The sequence below is a fragment of the Gloeophyllum trabeum genome (assembly GCF_000344685.1).
Source record: "Gloeophyllum trabeum ATCC 11539 unplaced genomic scaffold GLOTRscaffold_00009, whole genome shotgun sequence".
Classification (NCBI taxonomy): domain Eukaryota; kingdom Fungi; phylum Basidiomycota; class Agaricomycetes; order Gloeophyllales; family Gloeophyllaceae; genus Gloeophyllum; species Gloeophyllum trabeum.
Window position 1 is genome coordinate 508,050 of NW_006920418.1, and position 2,048 is coordinate 510,097.

Consider the following 2,048-nt stretch of genomic DNA (forward strand, 5'->3'; position numbering starts at 1 on the left):
CATCCTCTGACACGACATACTGGGATAGTGTGCAGCTTGTCATAGAGATGAAGGCGTCGGTTGAGCAGGACCCATTCGTTGATCCGACTGGGTCAGAAAAGAGCGGCCAAGGAGATGCTGCTGTTCCCTCCCTCCTGACTCAAAACTTCCCAGGCCATGCAGAATCTTCTCGCCTTAAAGGTTTTTCTGCGGAGTCTCTGAGTCGTTCTCAGTTATATAACCCGACTAGTGAACAGCCAAACCCCTATACTTTCGAGCATAACAGCCTCGAGGGTATAAATGCCCGTGGTCAGCTGGTCGACTACGCAAGCATGGTCTGGGTCAATCAGCCCCGCGTGTTCTTGTTCCAGGTGATTCTTTTCAAAGACTACGCGCGATTTCTGCGGTACGATCGTGCCGGCGTTGTTGTCTCTGCTCGCTTCTTCTACCAGAAGAATTCCTACCTCGCCGTGTTTCTATCCAGGTTCAATGCCATGTCCCCTACGGAGCGAGGGGTCGATCCCACAGTGACCTTTGCCACCGATGAGGAAACAGACCGAGCCAAGGCGATATTGGACAAGGAGTCCATCGAGAAGAGCAAGCCTATGCTGAAGATTCGAGTAAACGACAGCACTGGCGACAAGGAATTGATCGTGTCGAAACGTCGATTTTTCTATCCCACGGCTATAGGTCGAGGAACGTGCTGCTATGTGGCAGCCGACTTGACGACTGGAAAGCGAGTATTTCTCAAAGACTCGTGGCGTTATGATGGCGACCGGCTGGAACGAGAAGGAGATATTTACGAGCTGTTGTATGCGAAGGGGGTCTCGAATATTGCTCGCGTCATCTACCACGGAGATGTGAAGGATCAAGAGGGGCGAGCCGATCAGCGATCGGTATCTGCCATGTACGCCGAGGAGAACTGGGCCCTCAGGACCCGGACGCTGGCTCAGCATCAACACTATCGTATCGTGCTAGATACCGTCGGGAAGAAGCTCACCGAAGCATCCTCGTCGAGGTCCATCGTCAAAGGCATTCTCGACGCTCTCATTGGTACGTACTGTATCGAATGATACTTCTAGAAGATCGATGAACTTACGGTTCGATAGCCCACAAAGAGGCCTACGAGAAAGCCGATATCCTACACCGGGACCTCAGTCTCGGAAATATCATAATGATTGATGATGATCATGCTATATTGATTGACTGGGACTTGTCGAGGCCCGTCAAATCATTGCGGGAAGAGAATGCACGGGTGCGAGATCGTACGGTATGTGCAGCCTGGTGATGAGTCACAGGCATTGATGCTTATATCTCAATCTATGAAGGGCACTTGGCAATTCATCTCACACGCTTTGCTCCAACTAACACTCAAACTACACACTCGCCAGGATGATCTCGAGTCTTCCTACTGGATCCTTCTCTGGACGTGTCTCCACCACGTGCAATCCAATTTCACGGCATCGAAACTGATGAGCGTCATGGGGAACGTTTTTGACTTCTACGAGCTGGATAGAGACACGGGCTATTACATTGGAGGACTTCAGAAGAAACTCCTACTACTGACGGCAGACTACATCAAGGACCTCAAGTTTGACATCAATCCCCTCGACAATCTAATCTATAAACTACGGCATCCTTTCAAACAATTTATTTATGAGAAGGAAGTGGCGGAGCCTTCTTGCACCTCATCGATGGAGGGTGACGAATACGAATCATTTCCCGAGATATTGCAAAACTCGGATGGAGTCATCAGGCTCTTCACAGAGGCGTACGAGGACCCTCGCTGGCCAGAGAACGACAGAGTGCCAGACCGGATTCCTCAAGTACGCTTGGTCGGGACCGTCGTCATCTAAGCGCTCGGGCGGTCACTCCGGATCTCGGGGCTCTAGAAAGAGTCGACGTGACGGCGTTGCTGCTGACGCGGGAAGCTCATCCCGCAAACAGCTTCCAGCGCTTCGCGAGGACGCCTAGTGGAGGTTGCTCGGGTCTCGTATAGCGCCGAATTCACCACGAACACTGTTTGGAGATACTGTATGGTTTTGGCGGAATATATTGCCTGTGACGAT

The 2,048-nt window shown here is 51.4% G+C and overlaps 1 protein-coding gene across 1 annotated transcript; it reads left to right on the forward strand.

Moving 5' to 3' along the window:
- Positions 1-491: 491 nt before the first annotated feature.
- GLOTRDRAFT_13850 (uncharacterized protein) lies at positions 492-1,421 on the forward strand (the record flags this gene model as incomplete). Its single annotated transcript, XM_007868971.1, has 3 exons — positions 492-1,032; positions 1,089-1,249; positions 1,308-1,421. Coding segments are annotated over 3 exons (816 nt in total), but the record flags the coding sequence as incomplete, so codon positions are not given.
- Between the last annotated feature and the right edge of the window lie 627 nt (positions 1,422-2,048).